Source organism: Thermobia domestica, chromosome 5 (genome assembly GCF_964235325.1).
Source record: "Thermobia domestica chromosome 5, izTheDome1.hap1.1, whole genome shotgun sequence".
Lineage (NCBI taxonomy): Eukaryota > Metazoa > Arthropoda > Insecta > Zygentoma > Lepismatidae > Thermobia > Thermobia domestica.
This window is the reverse complement of record NC_137458.1, coordinates 161,434,400-161,452,651: the sequence shown is the minus strand read 5'-3', so window position 1 is coordinate 161,452,651 and position 18,252 is coordinate 161,434,400. Positions and strand designations below refer to the sequence as shown.

Genomic DNA, 18,252 nt, shown 5'->3' with positions numbered 1-18,252 from the left:
ATTTTGCTTTAGATATACGCTGGCATATTCAAGTATTTCCAACTCAATATATCTTGAACTAAGTTATAGTTTCTGTACAGAAAGTACGAGCGCTAACGTCAAGGAGATAGAACAAAACAAAAATGGTTAATTCAATGCCTTTTTGAAGCATGCCGGTTATGTAAATAATAGTATAAAAATAATTATGCTTTAATCGTAATTAAATGCATCGTAATTAAAGACAAACTATTAATCTTCATCATAAATACATAGTATGTCGAGTGGCGTGGCCAGAAACTCTTTGAGGGAGCTCACACACACAAGCGTAAATATAAAGCATTCTGTAGAATCACTGTCACCCATCTGGTAGACCAGCGTTTCCCAACCTTTTTCAACTTGCGGCACACTACGGGTGTTACTTGGATTCTCGCGGCACACTTATAGATATTATTATTTGTAAATATGAAACTCAGTGGTATTTTTTCTGTGATTATTGATCATCTTCTCACAGAGAAGAAAGCTCTATCACTGGGTTTTCCTCGTGGTAAATTATTATTCTTATTTTTCATTCTAATTTAAAAATAGAAAGCAATTGCAATGAAATATTGAACTCAGGTTTTAAAAAATACGCTTTCTTTTTAAAAACTGGATCCAACCTTCTACTAAGAAGGAAGATCGCTAAATAACGAACGAACAAACAAATCTCTTTTACATTTAAAACACAAATGCAGGTAATTTGTCGAAAGGATTGAATGATATTTTAAATTTTCAAGTTACGAAATAGTCTGCAACAATAAAGAAGCAATAGTGGTCATAACAATGATACCAAATACTTTTTTCAACATTAGAAATGCATAGAATAATAACCCAATATGAAACTTAAAATAGTAGATTCATAGTAGAGTTTCATAAAAATGTGAAACACAAATATACATTTTTCCTAACGTTTTGCAATTTGATTGCTATAAAATTAATAATTTTGTTTCGATTTCTCGTGGCACACCAGCAGCCCATTCACGGCACACCGGTTGGGAAACGCTGTGGTAGACCAAGAATGTCAGTACTCCTAGCCCCTCGTAAGGATTGCTTGGGACCTTCAGTCACTGGCACATATCCCGGGGAAATGAGGAGGACATGTCCCCTCCAATCTTGGAACAGGGGCACTCCCCCCCCCCAACTATCCGATTTGAAATTGTGATGATTTTTATCCAACTGCCACAAAGGAAAGCAAAATGAAATTGATGTCCCTTGACTTGTTTTATTTTTAAAAAAGAATCGTAGACTTTAATATTTCATTGTCATTAATTATTGTTAGTCTATTTGCAGCTACTTGTTTAATTCCTGTAACGATTCCTATAATGCTATTGTGATCATCACAATTTTGCTCAAATAAGAGTATTGTTGCGCCATACATAGTTGATTTTCTTTCATAGTTTTGGGGAAGTCATTATTTATATTATTACAAAACAAGTGCCCTAAAATTTTAATGTGGATCATTGCGGATGCGTAAATAGAAACATATCAATTATAAATATGCATGTATTCAGATTTCAGAATGTGTTCACGGTACTGATACGTATCACAATTTCATCTACATCGCCTGGTATATAAAATACAACAGATTCACCTCAGAAATCAGATTCATCTACCGTAATATGAATCTCATCTCCCCTCCTCCCGGAATAAGCCTCAAATATGCCCTCCTCCCTCAAATCTGCCCTTCTCCCACTGTTGAAGACAACTCTGCTCCTCTGATCCTCTACAGCATTGTTTTTCAACTTCATAAATATTTTGAACATCACTTAAAAAAAAAATGGGAACGGTCTTACCCGTTCCCCGAATGCTGAAGACAGATTTGCGCCCCTGCCTTCCGTATCTGGATATCTGACAACGAATTACATACACAGAAACAGGTCCCCAGAGTTGGTTTAAGTGCTTTCTATTTGCATCTTCAAATGATATACGTATACACTCAGGTCCATATTCACGAATGGGCGTCTGAGTTCCGGACTCAAGATAGGCCTAACAAATTTCTAGGGGCGACTTTTTAAAGAACAAGATTGAAGTATGGTATGCGGAGAAAGAAGCTGCGCACCAGAAAGAAACAAAGGGAACTATACTGGAAACAATGTTCATTCAACAGCGGGGCCGAGTTTTCTTGTCACACGGTAGTGGTGATTTTAGTAGTATTGCTGATTTTAGTAGTATTGTGACTAGTGACTAACTTTGGCATCCCCATTTCGGAATACCACGCTACGCTACTGAAAAATACGGATAATTCATATTGAACACAATTGGAGATATGGCCTGAGGATGGGAGCATTCGTAGTTCGGGTGAGAAATTCTCTCCAGGAAACACCTGAAGTCATCACTAGCGCCAAATACAAAATACTACAATTATTACAAGAGAAATGCTACACATTACATACAGAGCAATTCATGTTATTAACTATTATTTAGACCATGAAAATTACAACGATTTCAAACTTCATTTTTACGTATTTCATCCCAACATATTTCTAGGTAATACGTCATATATTCAGTTGGTAATACGTCACCATGCTATATTCAGTTGGTAGACGCTTGCTTTATCTAAACAAGAACAAGCACGTGTAAAACCATTGTTATATTACGCCTAACAATTTTGTAACTTTCTAGGTACAGTACATTTGCACCAAGAGATTTGTTTCGTGTCCATCACGATATGCGGGAAATTGGAAGAACGATAGCAAGTGAGAAAGGCAGGTGGGTAATACAGAGGTTAGAAGGCTTGTATTACATCCTTCTGCCAGTGACACCTACAAGTAACTTACGTTTGTAATAAGCTTTTTATTATTGCTACTCATCGCTTCTGAAGCCTAGTTAATTCACACCAGGCTCAGGTTTCATGCTAACCTCTATATTGAGAAAACCTCCAATAGTTTTTTCACGAGTTTTATTTTCTGTCATTTCAATTATTTTTTAAAAACGATTCTTTATTTGTTTAATATTTTTGCTATATTTGACAATAACTATGACAATAACAGTAATATGCAAGGTTTTGTTGTTTTGAAGTGAAGAGGTGTATCTGGATGAATTTTCTCCGCACATTTCGAAAATGATCTTCAAAATGTTGTATTACGTCAAGTTTTTCCACAAATTACGAAAATGTGAAAATCGTGTACTTTTTAAATAATGTTGATATATGGTAACGTTTGTAACATGTTCAATAGCATTCTAGGTGGACGGAATGATTGTGTATGGCCATAAATACATATTTCAAAGCATACATACTTAATATTTACCTCTGGGCTCCACTTGAAACTTCTTTATTTTTTTTCGGTGTTCTTCGTATTATAGTCTCTTTTTAACATTCAACAATAGTCGGTCATCATATGGATAGTTTAACATCCCTGGTATCTCTTTTTCATCACTTAAATGTCCTGATGGAAACGCTCGCCATGTTCTTCCGTAAAATCACCAAGATTGTCAGAAAAATAATTTAGATGAGTATAAAGAAAGTGCACTTTTACGCTCATGTTGCAGCCAAGCAGTTTATAAGACCCCAACATCTCGTCGACTAAAATGTTGTAATTTGCAGCCTTCGAGTTCCCGAAAAGTTTTGTACCATGCTTGCAATTCGATTTCTAAATGCAGTCCATGCTAGTAATTCTATCTCTCATAGTTTTTTCGAATGTTTTGTCCGCCATCAATTTTCTTATTTGTCTACCTGTAAAAATGCCAGCTTTGATTTTTTCAGACGTGATTGTGTAGCGCCCCAGAGGGCCCAATCCCTGGCAGGCTACAGCTAAGTTTGATTGCTCAGTACCGGAGCACTGAGATGATAAATATATGGTAGGGGTCGCCACCTGTGATCAAACTATAACACAGGAGAAGAATAAAGCAAGATGCTAACACCGGAACAAACTGCGCTAAAGTAATGCGATAATAACAAAACAAAAAAAAAAGAAAAGAAAAAAAACTTTAGTACAACGGCAAACGAATCCAACATGTGCGAGACTGCCCCCTGCACACTCTACGAGTGCACAGAAAACAGCCCTTCCCTTGTGCTGTGATTTCCTTACCTATGCGTATCTCATGAGAATGCAAACACTGAAAGAAGAGACAGTAGTGTTGGTCTCACAAATATAACACTTATGGTAGGGTGTTGCAACATTTATTTAACTGAAAGAATTATCACAATTTAAGAGTAGTCGATCTTGCCAAATATGACAACAAAATTATACTGAGATTACAATTGCGACTGACTTCTGAGAACCCTCTGCAATGTTATACTTCGTAACTTATTCAGGTGCATAACTGAATTAACTTACACCCCCAATATAGCTACACCTTAGTTGAAAATAATGATACGTGATTAAACACACACATCAAAAATATTGGGAAAATATATGTATATATATATATATATATAATAAAATGGCATAATGAGTAATTTATTATGACTTTAACAGATAATAGGATAAATGGCTCGAGCAGAATATAGACTTACTTACCACGACTAGTCGGGTTTACACCAATTATGTAATACTTAAAAATGCAACATGACATACTTATGAGTAACTACCATAGCAATAATGAACCCCAAAGAAACATCATGCTAGATAGAGTTTCATACTTCCCATATAAACATAAAACAAATGACTTGTCCTAACTGAATGAGGACATAAAAGTGGGCTAAGAATGGACAAATTAGACAAATGTAGTCGTGAAACATTATAAATAGACCGGACAACGAGTTGCTAAAAACCAAGCCTCGGTCAAGATACTAGGCACAAATGAACGTCATAATTATGTAGACATAATGATCTGATTAACAAAAACCCATGTAATCGTCATGTAGTGGCACACCCGAACGGAAATTAAAAGGGAAAGACCATAAAGTGATCAATATGAACTGACAAAGTTAATGCCATGGTGACCTTAACATAGCAAACCAAAAGAACAACATCCCTGATCAACTTGTGCTAGATGGCCAAGTGCCTCTTAAATACGAAAAAACGTATTCATGTTTCAGACAGTGATAAACTCAATGAATAGCGGTTAACTAGACATTCATGTAGCAAGTGGTATTCCTATGACGTACTCCAGCATTGATAAGTGCTAATAGACATTTGTAGAAAATACATTCTTAAGACGTGCATCAGCAAATCCACATAAGGGTGCTATGTAAACACGATTCCATGAATCAACAATAGTAAAGATAATTCTGTACAAAGCAGAATTATGGTTAGCCTGCTACGAAGGCGGGCACTCATAACACAGGGTACTTACCCCTTTGACAGGTATTAAACAAGCAGAAATTATTATACCTTTCACAAATGCACTCTCACTATTAACGGAACACATTCCAATAGAACAATAAATGATATACACACTGACTGCTGCTCAAAACACACACAATGCACAGAAACTTGGACAAAATAAATGATCACTGTTGTGGAGCGGTTCCTTTAAATTATGTGGCCTAGAAGATTAGACACAAGAAGATTTCTTCACGTTTACACAACCCGGTCTGGGCAGGTGGGAGCTGGTGTGCACCCAATCCATGACGTTCACTGGACAGCTTGGAAAACGATAATAATATGCTTATTTAGGATTATAAACTGAAGTCTAACTGATAGGTAGTAAGATTATAACATCATAACGATAATATAGGAACTGAACACTTTGTACAGATCACAAATAGTGGATTAATGAAAACATATATATATATATATCAACTCTTATTGATTAACACTTCATGTGTGAGCCTATGCACAGAGTTCCACTTTAACCATTTGGAGCGATAATAGGTTCTTAACTTCTTGAATAGCCACCCAAAAATGATGGATCACATAGATTACAAGGTTACGTGCGATTAAGTGGCTAAACAGCATGAGCAGAATTAGTATGAACAAATGATAACTCTGTAGCCATACTTGCCACTCAAATAACTCACAATGATAACGATGATCTGGATTCCACTCCCAGAGTGTTATATTATTACTGGCGAAGTTACTATAAACTCTTGATGCTTCCATATTACATAAAGGCACGGATATCACTGAATAGTACAGATGAAGAGAATGTTTACTTTCGCCTCGCTTCACGGACATTGCGAATGAGTTGGGGGCCCCGCTGCTAAAAATTTAGCTGGACATTAAGTACATTAGTTCAATATGCAAGTTAAAAATACAGGCCACTAGAAGCATGATAACCAAACTGCTTTAAGAATGGTTCACACTAGATATCAGAATATGATGATATAACAGGATACAGTCCAACCTAAAAACGTGCACCTACACAATGATGGCTCACGTGGTAGCTAGGGCTAATGAGTATTACCCAACTCCATTTAGAGTTTTATACTAAGCAGATTAGTGGCACATATGAAAAACATGTGAAGCAGCTCACTAGAGCATGAAGTAGAGCAAACACACTTTTAAATGTGACGATGGCCAATGTAAATAGAGATTTGACATAGTTTTTGCTAACACACAAAAGTTAATGTTACCATTGCGTCTTCTTGTTCAGCTTCGAGTACCCAGAATCCCTTGCGCGAACCCGCGAACATGATGTTTCGGCAGGGTTGCCAAATACAAAAGAATTACAAGAGGTAAGTAGTAACTTGTACTAATGATACAATTGTAGAATCGTTTATATAGGGCCGTTACAACCTCGCCCTGGTTGAAAAAAAAACTTTGACCAAACAGTTTTTTTTCCTTTTTTTATAAGTACGTATTCACCAACAATTCTTGGCGCTTTTCCAAGGAACAGATAAACAATTTAACATTATCTAAATTATGAGTGCCAATCCATTCATTATTTAAATTTACCAAGCTTACTGCATTATTCTCTACACCTATGACCAAAAATGGACCCAAATATTTCAAGAAAAATTTGCTAATAGTCTTATCCATCATAGAGCTATGCTTCTGATTCTTTACGAAAACAAGATCACCAATTTTAATTTCGACACCTTTAGTTTTTACTTTAGAATTATTTTTTCTAAGACTTTTCCTTGTATTTAACAATACTGATTGATGCCTAAATTTGTGGTCCACTTCACCAAACTCTGAAGGCCAATCTAATTCTTTCTTGAAATTATCTAGCGCTGAAAAATTTAGAAAAAGCTCTGAAGGAGCGTAACCAGTAGTAAGAGATACAGAGTTATTTAACAGTGACTGAACCTCTGATAATTTTTGACTCCATTGAGTATGATCTTTGTTAATAAATACCCTTAACAAACGAGAAACTTCTGAATGGTATCTTTCTACAGGGTTAGATTTTGGATTGTACGGGCTCAATAACAAATGTTGAATGCCATTCCTGCGACAGAAACGACGCCACAAGCAACAAACGAACTGTGCTCCCCTGTCAGTGATAAGTTCCTGGGGAATCGGATAGTGGTAAAAATACCTTTTAGTAAAAATAGAAATAATCTCTTTGGCATTAGCATTCCTTACTGGATACAACACAAGAAATTTACTATAGACATCTAAGACAGATAATATGTACGAATAAGAGTTACTCTTTGGCAAACGCCCTATAAGGTCTACACTTAATTTACAATGTGGGCGGTCAGCCTCCACATGGCAAATTTGGTGTACTTTGGCCTGAGAACATGGTTTAGTTGTAGCGCAAATTTCACAGTCGTTTATAAATTTAGCAATGTCACGCTTCATATTCGGCCAATAGAAAAGCTTTCTACAATGCAAGTAACATTTCCTGGATCCAAAATGCGCTTCCTTATGAATTTCGTCTATTACTACATGCACTAAACTTTTAGGAATGATTAATTTCCAAACATTAGATTGCTTAACATACACTAAATTTAAATGTTTACAATAATTTAAATTACCTTCTTCCAATTTAGTTAAACATTTACTGACAAAAGCATCGTTCTGCTGTTCTTTAGACATTAGCTGTAAGAAAGAGGATTGAGTTAAATTTCTGAACACAACATTCACCATGTACATAGCATTAACAGACTCATCCTCATCAGGAGGATTACGCGAAATGACATCAGCAATATAGTTCTCACCAGAGGATAAATGTTCGAATTGTAAGTTGTAATCCTGAAGTTTTAGTAATAATCTAGTGGTTCTAGCGTCTAAATTACGTATAGTTCTAAGATGGGTTATGGCCTTGTTGTCTGTATGGACAACAGTTTCTCTACCAAGAATGTAATCTGCGAACCTCTCACAGAGAAATACTACTGCTAATAATTCTGTCTGGAAAATAGACAATGACATTTCAGTGGGTTTAATACGTCTACTGGCATACGAAATAACTCTAAATTCGTCACCTTCGAACTGACCAATATATCCGCCAATGGCTATGGCAGAGGAATCTGAAAAAATGTGAAGTTTTACTCATGTCAGGCAATGCTAAGGCAGGAGGAGAAATTAACTCTCGCTTTAGTGATTCAAAAGCTTCCAGTTGTTTTGGACCGAAATGAAATTTCACTTCCTTGCGTAGAAGATGCACCAAATCTTCGGTTAATTCGGCGTAATTGTTAATGAATTTGCGACGCCAATTGGCTATACCCAAAAATTGACGTAACTGCTTACGAGTTCTTGGTACAGGAAAATTTCTAATAGTTTCATTCAGCTTGGCGTTGACTTTAACTTCTCCGCCAGATATGATGTGTCCTAGGAATAACAGTTCGGGAAACAAGAATCTACATTTACGAAAATTTAAAGAAAAGTTCAACTTGTTTAACGTATACAGGATAAATTCGAGATGCTTGAAGTGTTGTTCTATAGAGGGAGAAAAACAAAGAAGGTCGTCTAAATAACAGGAGACAAAATGTTTTGTGGACAGGTCGAAGATACTATTCATAACGAACTGAAACAAACTTGTAGCAGATTTCAGTCCCATCACTAGGTAACGAAAGCAATATTGTCTTCCTTCAAACAAGAAAGCTGTCTTCTCGTAGGATTCTTCTTCCAAGGGTAGACAATAATATCCATCTTTACAATCAAATGAGGAAAACACCATAGAACCTTTAAGGCGAGCCAAAATGTCTTGTATGGGCTCCACGCGCACATTAGCAGATATTACCTTCCTATTCAGACATCTTAAATCCAATGTGGGTCTAATAGACTGCTTGTCTGCCTTGTAGACACAGTGCACAGGGTTTAAATAAGGTGACAATCTTTCTTCAATCACTCCCCATTCCAGCCATTTCTGCAAGAGTTTTCTGAATGGCTCCCACATTGAGTAGGCTATCGGGTACCACTGGCTCATTATCAGTGAGCTCAATCTTCAGAGGCTTTATTTTTACTGGTCTAGGTCGCTCGGAAAATAACTCCCTGTAACGAATTAACAGATCCACTAATCTGGACTTAACGTCCTCGGTTAGGTCGGTTCTGGACAGGATGGTATTTCGAATTTCGCTTATAGGTACCAAATAATCATCTTCTTGATTCACTTCTTGTATTAAAGGTTCTGGTTCTACTGAACTTATCCATAAGGAGTTCAGATTCAATTTGGCTGGCTTGCCATCTAAGTCTTTGAAGGAAAGAGTGCGGTTAGCAAAATCCCCAACACAGCTGTATCTACTCAAGAAAGGAGTTCCTAGGAGAACGTCTGACTTCATATCCTCCACAATGAAGAAAGGAACTTCGAGAACATGACCGGAAAATTCCAAATACAAAGTCTTTTGACCTTTGACGCGATGTTTATTATCACCCACAAAAGCTTGCAAAGTTATATGCTTGGCCGGCACTAATTTGGCGGTAGGCAACACTTCTACAATCCTTTTCCAATTATCATAACTCAAAAGATTAGCCTCACAACCACTATCGATTATACAAGATAGAGATAAACCGGCTATCTGGCCTGACAGATAAGGTGACTTTACGAAGGTGCTATTTTCATTAACACTATCATGAGAATTTTCATTTAGAATAAAATAAACTTGAAGAGGAGACTGAGTGAACCAGGTACCATTAGTTCTGTTAGATAACATAGCTTCTGGTCGCTGACTACAATCTTGGCGGGCTCCAGGCGACCAATCAGGAGTCTGCCCTGTTAATTTAAAGTTGCATTACATTGAGCATAAGGCTCAGAGGCAGTTTGTGAATTTACACCCCTACTTTCATGATTGTTTATAAAGTTAGGACAATGACTACAATTACAACAAGAGGAAATAGGTTCAGTCTGTTCACAAGAATTTCCTGATTGATTATTAGTGTTTCTGGTAAAGCCATTATTAATACTACGATTTCTGACGTTGACCCTTCTGACATTGCGATTATTTTGTCTGGCTTGAAAACCATTATTACCTTGTCTATTACTGAAATTATTACTACTATTGTTACTATTACGATTACCAAAACCAAACCTTCTACGATTATTACGCCTAAAATTGACATTATTGTTACTACTATTGTTATTGTTACTGCCAGGAGGATTATTGCCTAAGTAATCCTTTACATTGGCGTATCCCACTTGAGCCCATTTCTCTTTAGTAGGTACTTTATTTTCAGAATTAGAGCTAGCACTAGAACTACCTTGTTCATTATTGTTTTCATTAATCATAGTAGTAGCAAGGTTAACATCGAAATGCACATTGCGTTTCTTACTCTTACTAGGAGTGTCATTATCATTACCTGCTTTACGCTTAAAAGTAAATGATTCTAAAGACATTAGAGGACTGTTTAGCAACTTAGTCTTATCAGGTACTTCTAGTCTCATTAGGCGCTCGGCGAGTTCAGAGACAGAAGTGATTTCTACTTGACTTAAAGTAAATTGATATTCTGGAGGTAGTGTATCAATTAGATAATCTACTAACTTTATTTGTGACATATTATTCTTAAGCATTCTCAAACCTTTAGAAAGTTTCCATACAAATTCAGAAGCTTTTCCGTGAATGCTGGGGTTATACTTGGTGGACAACAAATATCTCCACTGAGCCCTACAGACCTTTGGATTTAGATACTGCGACAAGAAAAGACGTTTAAAGTCATGATATGAATGAATTTGATCCGAGACTTGCGAAATCCAACAAGCAGCAGAATCTTTCATGGCTCTCATAGCAACTAACACTTGGTATTCGGGATCAAGATTCAACAGCTTAAAATTCTGTTCTAATTGTTGCAAGAAATCAAGTGGGGAAATCTCCAACACATTACCTGTAAACTCAGGAAAATGACTTAAGTCTGACAAACGTAAAGATTTTGAACCATGACCATTGTTGTTGTTACCATTAACACTAGACAGTGGACAACCATTGGACAGAAAAGAGGGAACATCTGGTTCCACGTTGGAAGTTCTTGGGTAGACAGAGTCACCTCGACCAATATTGACGGACGAAACACATGGCAAGTCATTTCTATCCTTAGCATGCTGAGAAAGAGAAGAGTTGAATAAATTATTTCGTTCATAACTAGGAAAACTATCAGCTTTCCGACCGTTCAAACCTTTATCATGACTAGGCTGAGAATGAGTACAATGACTATGCGGCATACCATGAAAAGAAGCAGTGGAAACACAGCTAGTATTGTTAAAGAAATGCTGTACCTGGGACAGATTGCCTTGGGCAGGGCGAAGACAAGAGGTAGTGGTTACGGAAGTAGTTCCAATCAAAGGACTAGAAACAACCACTGGAATTTCAGATTGGCTACTACCTTCACAAGTGCTAGGCTTAACAAGACCTAAAAATCTTTCAAAGTCTGTGAAGTGTCTACGCTCCACACCAACAACATCAGAATTGAGCTGGTTAATTTGCTCTTCCACTTCTTCGTCATAATCTTGATCAAAAAGGCTGTCAACCTTCTCCTTCAAGCCTTCAAGTTCGTCCCGTAGTCCTAGACAGGAGTTGCTGGTCTGATGAATTTCTTTCACTTGGGCAGACAACGCTTCCAATTGACGCTTACACATACTATTGTCCCTTAAGCAACTAAGCAAGGTTTCTTCCTGAGAGGCTAAATTCTCATTCACCACTTCCAGTTGATGATTCAATTCCGCCGTATTATTCTCCAATTGGTTACTCAAGGCTGCTATACGAGCATCCTGTTCTTTAATATGACGATCCACGGTGTCCTTCAACTCGGACATTTCCTTCTCTACAACTTCGGAAATTTCAGAAATCACTGTTGCTTTAACCTGCGAAACTTCTTCGGTTACCGCCACTTTTAGTTGGGAAGTTTCGTTGACTACATCTGACCTAAGCTGCGATGTTTCTTCCGTCACAACCACTTTTATAGAATTTATTTGGGTAGTGAGCTGTGCTAGTAGCTCAGAAAAATTAGAAGCAACACCAATTTCACTACTACTTCCGCTTTGACTCTTCTCCACTAAAGATCCAGCGTTTATATAATCTATTTCAATAGTATTATCTGCTACTCCGGGGAATTGTACCAAACATGAATTACAATCCCACGAAACATTGGGCTTGCCCTTCTCGGCAAAAGCTTCCTCACTTAAACCTGAACACTGTTTACAGTACCAAGTATTACAGGAAGTACACTCTAATAAAGTGCCTGAATGGCCACACTGACGAGCTTTCCTCTTAGACTTGTTCATTCTGGCACTAACAGTTTAACACATGCATTAAAATTAAAAGAATACACTGAAAAAATAGTTAATCTGACGTTAAACGCTCAATTGACTTTTACTTCACTGATATATGATGCGGGTCCCCAACCCAATCCGACATTGTCAACAAAGAGCGCTGCACTTCACCTACAATGAAAGTTAGCTAAAACAGCAAGGTTCTTTTTTTATGAAAGATTCAGAGATGACGGTATCCATCTTCGGAAGCTAAGAAATATACAAAATGTACAAGATACTGATAAACAAGATTGCAATACGATACCGGCAAGATCCTATATAGAGAAATAAAAATAGAAACCACTAAAACACAAGAAAAATCAAAAGGTACCAGCTGATATCCTGGCGATCAGGTCGCCAAAAACAAACAAACCCGCTGTAGCGCCCCAGAGGGCCCAATCCCTGGCAGGCTACAGCTAAGTTTGATTGCTCAGTACCGGAGCACTGAGATGATAAATATATGGTAGGGGTCGCCACCTGTGATCAAACTATAACACAGGAGAAGAATAAAGCAAGATGCTAACACCGGAATAAACTGCGCTAAAGTAATGCGATAATAACAAAACAAAAAAAAGAAAAGAAAAAAAACTTTAGTACAACGGCAAACGAATCCAACATGTGCGAGACTGCCCCCTGCACACTCTACGAGTGCACAGAAAACAGCCCTTCCCTTGTGCTGTGATTTCCTTACCTATGCGTATCTCATGAGAATGCAAACACTGAAAGAAGAGACAGTAGTGTTGGTCTCACAAATATAACACTTATGGTAGGGTGTTGCAACATTTATTTAACTGAAAGAATTATCACAATTTAAGAGTAGTCGATCTTGCCAAATATGACAACAAAATTATACTGAGATTACAATTGCGACTGACTTCTGAGAACCCTCTGCAATGTTATACTTCGTAACTTATTCAGGTGCATAACTGAATTAACTTACACCCCCAATATAGCTACACCTTAGTTGAAAATAATGATACGTGATTAAATACACACATCAAAAATATTGGGAAAATATATGTATATATATATATATAATAAAATGGCATAATGAGTAATTTATTATGACTTTAACAGATAATAGGATAAATGGCTCGAGCAGAATATAGACTTACTTACCACGACTAGTCGGGTTTACACCAATTATGTAATACTTAAAAATGCAACATGACATACTTATGAGTAACTACCATAGCAATAATGAACCCCAAAGAAACATCATGCTAGATAGAGTTTCATACTTCGCATATAAACATAAAACAAATGACTTGTCCTAACTGAATGAGGACATAAAAGTGGGCTAAGAATGGACAAATTAGACAAATGTAGTCGTGAAACATTATAAATAGACCGGACAACGAGTTGCTAAAAACCAAGCCTCGGTCAAGATACTAGGCACAAATGAACGTCATAATTATGTAGACATAATGATCTGATTAACAAAAACCCATGTAATCGTCATGTAGTGGCACACCCGAACGGAAATTAAAAGGGAAAGACCATAAAGTGATCAATATGAACTGACAAAGTTAATGCCATGGTGACCTTAACATAGCAAACCAAAAGAACAACATCCCTGATCAACTTGTGCTAGATGGCCAAGTGCCTCTTAAATACGAAAAAACGTATTCATGTTTCAGACAGTGATAAACTCAATGAATAGCGGTTAACTAGACATTCATGTAGCAAGTGGTATTCCTATGACGTACTCCAGCATTGATAAGTGCTAATAGACATTTGTAGAAAATACATTCTTAAGACGTGCATCAGCAAATCCACATAAGGGTGCTATGTAAACACGATTCCATGAATCAACAATAGTAAAGATAATTCTGTACAAAGCAGAATTATGGTTAGCCTGCTACGAAGGCGGGCACTCATAACACAGGGTACTTACCCCTTTGACAGGTATTAAACAAGCAGAAATTATTATACCTTTCACAAATGCACTCTCACTATTAACGGAACACATTCCAATAGAACAATAAATGATATACACACTGACTGCTGCTCAAAACACACACAATGCACAGAAACTTGGACAAAATAAATGATCACTGTTGTGGAGAGGTTCCTTTAAATTATGTGGCCTAGAAGATTAGACGCAAGAAGATTTCTTCACGTTTACACAACCCGGTCTGGGCAGGTGGGAGCTGGTGTGCACCCAATCCATGACGTTCACTGGACAGCTTGGAAAACGATGATAATATGCTTATTTAGGATTATAAACTGAAGTCTAACTGATAGGTAGTAAGATTATAACATCATAACGATAATATAGGAACTGAACACTTTGTACAGATCACAAATAGTGGATTAATGAAAACATATATATATATATATCAACTCTTATTGATTAACACTTCATGTGTGAGCCTATGCACAGAGTTCCACTTTAACCATTTGGAGCGATAATAGGTTCTTAACTTCTTGAATAGCCACCCAAAAATGGTGAATCACAGAGATTACAAGGTTACGTGCGATTAAGTGGCTAAACAGCATGAGCAGAATTAGTATGAACAAATGATAACTCTGTAGCCATACTTGCCACTCAAATAACTCACAATGATAACGATGATCTGGATTCCACTCCCAGAGTGTTATATTATTACTGGCGAAGTTACTATAAACTCTTGATGCTTCCATATTACATAAAGGCACGGATATCACTGAATAGTACAGATGAAGAGAATGTTTACTTTCGCCTCGCTTCACGGACATTGCGAATGAGTTGGGGGCCCCGCTGCTAAAAATTTAGCTGGACATTAAGTACATTAGTTCAATATGCAAGTTAAAAATACAGGCCACTAGAAGCATGATAACCAAACTGCTTTAAGAATGGTTCACACTAGATATCAGAATATGATGATATAACAGGATACAGTCCAACCTAAAAACGTGCACCTACACAATGATGGCTCACGTGGTAGCTAGGGCTAATGAGTATTACCCAACTCCATTTAGAGTTTTATACTAAGCAGATTAGTGGCACATATGAAAAACATGTGAAGCAGCTCACTAGAGCATGAAGTAGAGCAAACACACTTTTAAATGTGACGATGGCCAATGTAAATAGAGATTTGACATAGTTTTTGCTAACACACAAAAGTTAATGTTACCATTGCGTCTTCTTGTTCAGCTTCGAGTACCCAGAATCCCTTGCGCGAACCCGCGAACATGATGTTTCGGCAGGGTTGCCAAATACAAAAGAATTACAAGAGGTAAGTAGTAACTTGTACTAATGATACAATTGTAGAATCGTTTATATAGGGCCGTTACAATTGATGGAAGCTTAACACCAAGATACTGCATGCATTTACTGTCTCTGCTTAAAGCTGTCGCAAAGTGCTTCATTAAACGTTAACATATATATTAATAAAATTCAAAAGCGTGTTTGTTTAATTTTCACATATTCGTGATTTGTGACAAAACCCGACGTAATACACAACTTTAAAGCTCATTTACGGAATCTGCAGAAAACATCAATTCCGATTCACCATTTTATTTCAAAACAACAGAAAAAATAAAAAAAAAATCAGTATAATCTGTATAAATAAAATACGCCTATCAAAATAAGAAATTCGAAATAATGTGTAAAACATATTTTTTTCGTTACTATGTCATATTTACATTTATCACTTTAACTTCTGTTGGCGGCCCCTATATATTCCTCTCGCAATCCACCTACGAACCTCAACCCCAGGTTAAAGTAACGAAAGGGTACATGTAGAATACGTGTAGAATAAAGCGTTAGGGTACCGCAAAAGCAGGAGACTATCTCAAAACAATAATTCAGAACACTTAAAAAAACACCGGTGAGATGATTTAGAGGTTAGGGTCTCATTCAGCACCGAGGCTTTGTAAGACGTCCACCTACACAAAACGAAGAGACTTAACTAACCCTTTCCATTTTTTACCTGTTCCATTAGAACTTAAGGGTTAAGTTTAGAGCCCCTCCTCCGTTTTTTATAAAAAATAGGAAAATTTACAGCAGAAATGAGGTAAGAAACAATGATTTTGGGTTCTTATATGATGTTTAGGTGTTCAAGTTTGCCAGTAAACTTATGTTTCATACGGGAAAAGGTATGTAGAAGTTGATACTATACGCAAGGCGCGGGCGGTTTCGATGATTCAGCAGCATGGTAGTCGTATAGGATGGCGAATCGGTCCGTCGAATGTGATATTTTCGAATTGAGTTTTACAGAATTATATAAGAATAATGAAGGGAATCTATTAATTTCTTATGAGAGCCACGAATTATTGAATTTAAGTGATAATTGAAGCTTCTATGAAAACCGGTACTAGTCACTGTTCTAGTCTAACTAAAGACTTACCGGGTAACCTCACCTAACTTAAACTAACCAATCCTAACCTAAACTAACCTAACCTATCCTAATCTAATGTAATAACATGTAATGTTTTAATTGCCTTTTTGTAGGTTTGAAACTGGAGGGGTAACTTTAAACTTAAGCTGAGCTTAACATGGAACCCGAACAATATGAGCTATTTCCAAGAATCAAACACAGCTTTCTAGGCCACGATCAATTCAATACCTTTTATTCGTTTCCTCTAGTAATAATTCCACTATTACCTTCAGCATATTCAGTTACGAAAATTTGATACAATAATTGGTAATAGTTAAGAACAGCTACTTCTCATCACCCGTGCACGAGGATACATCTTACTGTTGCACTACCTACAGAAATGATTCTATATCATGTATAAGTGATAATAGAACACACAATAAACCCAGACCATGTTGTATTCACACTCCAACATGGAGTAAGAATACAGTGTGATCTCCGTTTCTTCTGTGTTCTATTACTACTTGTACACCAAATAGAATCATTTTTCTACGTATTGCAACAGTAAGAAGTATCCACGTGCACGGGACATGCGATATGTGTTTTCAAATCCTCCCACATAGTCATACACTAAGTACAAGGTCACATTATTATTCCCATACGATATAAAAAAAGAGATATTCCTAGAAAAACACCCTAAGTACAAGGACAAGAACTCAGTCTGTTACCTACTTTTTAACATTCTAGATAGTCAATGAATAATTCCTGAAAGTATGGCGTTTCTCGTCCTTCCCTAAATGAGAAGTACGGATCCTTAACTATAACCCAATAATTTTCCTTTACAATCAAAGATTTTCCAGTATATTGTCCAAAGAGTTGGCAACATAAACCAAATCAGTACTTTCATATTGAAGGAAATATGAAGTATTGTACGCCCTACCTCATTGATAACTGCTGCGTTCAGTCCCTCTTGCCAGTTTTTGTCCCCGCCATTCTGTTTTCCTCCGTTCTTGGGACCCATTTTAACATTATCTCTACTAAGGTGTTACTTCTTGCAGCTAATTGGTATTAGGAGATGTAGTAATCTTCCTTTGCATTTCTATAGTAAAACTTTAGCATTTTATTTCATGTATACAGTTTTAACGGTTGTTTACAAACACTGATATAATTCCATTGTTCTTTTTCATTTGAATATTGTGCTTTGTATGACTGTCGATAATATACGCGTCCTACTTTGCCACTACTCATCAATGGATTGTGGTTGATACCGTTATTTTATATACCTTGGTTGATACCATTGTATGAGCTTCCATATCCAATGCAGTTAGCAAATATTTCACAACGTAGAGTTTAGATTTAAAACTTTGAAACGAAATTGCTCTACCCAATTTTAGGCAATAATATTTTTTCACGCTCGACTCTACCC

At 36.8% G+C, this 18,252-nt stretch overlaps 1 protein-coding gene across 1 annotated transcript in view; it reads right to left on the bottom strand.

The window, feature by feature from the left end:
* The window catches only part of LOC145686221 (uncharacterized), a 307,734-nt gene extending 289,704 nt beyond the window's left edge, over positions 1 to 18,030 (bottom strand). The window contains exon 1 of the mRNA XM_081759284.1: positions 17,767 to 18,030. Coding sequence (XP_081615410.1) covers positions 17,767 to 17,847 — 81 coding nt within the window. The 5' untranslated portion in view covers positions 17,848 to 18,030. The remainder of the gene's footprint in view (positions 1 to 17,766) is intronic.
* Between the last annotated feature and the right edge of the window lie 222 nt (positions 18,031 to 18,252).